The sequence below is a fragment of the Triticum aestivum genome, chromosome 4B (assembly GCF_018294505.1).
Source record: "Triticum aestivum cultivar Chinese Spring chromosome 4B, IWGSC CS RefSeq v2.1, whole genome shotgun sequence".
In the NCBI taxonomy this organism is placed as follows: domain Eukaryota; kingdom Viridiplantae; phylum Streptophyta; class Magnoliopsida; order Poales; family Poaceae; genus Triticum; species Triticum aestivum.
In genome coordinates this window covers 657,430,092-657,431,835 of record NC_057804.1, presented here as the reverse complement: position 1 = coordinate 657,431,835, position 1,744 = coordinate 657,430,092, and the positions used below count along the sequence as shown (strand labels likewise).

Sequence of the window (1,744 nt, the reverse complement as noted above, 5' to 3'; positions counted from 1 at the left end):
ATGATAGCGCCTCAAATTAGTTAGTTGACACACAGCTTTGTAATATACATGTGGTTACAAGGTTCAACTCAAATTTGGTGAATGAAATACAATTTTCTCTCTCAAATAAGCATTGTACGTATTTGGCGGCCGCGATGGTTTACTCATAACTCCCAAACCGTTTTCCACCCTAGAGAAGTCCTCAAGATAAAATAACAACTTTATACATAAAAAAGCTCGTTTGTATTTAACTTTGAGTTGGTGATGAATTGATTAAATCGGTTGCATACAATAAATACACATCTAATAAGTAGCTAGCCTCCTCAAATTACATGCTTAAATTAACATAAAGCATAATAATATTTGTTTCAATAAATAAATTTTCTTTGATTGGTCTGCTGACCTTTTGAAATAGTCAATTAACATAACTCCTCCAACCGTTCAATCAATAACCAACTTATTTTACTTTGATAAAACACTACCGGAACCATTCGAGGTTAAGTTTACTAGGATCATAGGGCGAAGCTGGGGGTGATGGAGACACATCGGCTTCGGGTACCTTGACAAAGCGGCCATTGACCCGTGGCCTGAGCTCGGCGTAAGCTTTTCTGGACTCGTAGCGTATTTGCTTGTCATATCGCCGCCTCTTCCTCTTCTCCCTGTACCTCATCACCTTCGCCTGTCTCTCCTGCATCGTCGGATTATGGGCAGCCCCCACCATCATCTCTGTATCAATAGTCATGATCGTTGCATTGCTAATAGTGCTGGTGAATGCGCCCCCGCAGAATGGCACCTGAGGATCAAGAGGAAAATAATCATAAGAGTGAAGTTATGTACTTTTCTTGTGGGTAGCAGATATGTACTTGATATTCCCTGTTTATGAAGTATAGTTGGTCTCTTATTAACCAGAAATTGACCCTTTTTCATTCAGCGGTGCACTTGATTGTAACTGTTCTATTTTTTTTTAGACAATGGAAGAGAACAACTTTCCGGCCTTTATGGCCAAAGAAGCGCACAGTCCAAACTCAATTGCTCTATGAATATATGTTTTATTTAGGTGTATTATGTACGTGCGTACATGCAACCCTGTACATCTATGCACGGTTTTATGAATTGCTAAAAATATTTAATTTTATCAACAATTGTGATCTGGATCCATTTGTGAGGAACATGACATCCTCAAAAGATTGATAGCAAGTAATTAAGTAGGCAATTTCCTGATGGAAACTAATTAAACAAGGATCTTGTTTCCAATTCATGAGGATTTGGTCTGTTTTGGACCTGATCTCGATCAATTTTATGAACTCGGTAAATCAATCACCGGGCCACTACGGAAGCAATTATGGGGAGTAGTATCGGTTATATATGACCTATAAGCTTACAAAACTAGCTCGAGAGAAAATTTAGATACAAAATAGCATTCAAATTCATAAATGACCACATAAAATGAGAAAGAGGGTGCATCGATCCAGTATATAGTCCATTTCGCAAACTATGTCAAGGAATTAACATGAAGGCGCGGACATATGTACTGTTTGACTATTATTTTCAGTAATTACTAAACTCAGACAAAGCTCTAGCTAGCAGCTTAATTATATGCCTTCCCTTGGCTGTGTCGGTCTAGTTAGTTAGTTATTGCACAGGTCAAATTTTCAGTATGCATGTACTCCTTGTTAGTCAAACAAAATGAAATAATTATATATGTCTGACTGATGATGTGAGCGCCCATTCTTGTGCATCAACTGATACAAAACACAAACTTTCT

The 1,744-nt window shown here is 37.8% G+C and overlaps 1 protein-coding gene across 1 annotated transcript in view; it reads right to left on the bottom strand.

Moving 5' to 3' along the window:
* Positions 1-252: 252 nt before the first annotated feature.
* LOC123090384 (transcription factor GHD7) overlaps positions 253-1,744 on the bottom strand; it is a 2,403-nt gene continuing 911 nt past the window's right edge. Inside the window, exon 2 of the mRNA XM_044511708.1 lies at positions 253-790. Within this exon, the coding sequence (XP_044367643.1) occupies positions 458-790 (333 nt within the window). The 3' untranslated portion in view covers positions 253-457. The remainder of the gene's footprint in view (positions 791-1,744) is intronic.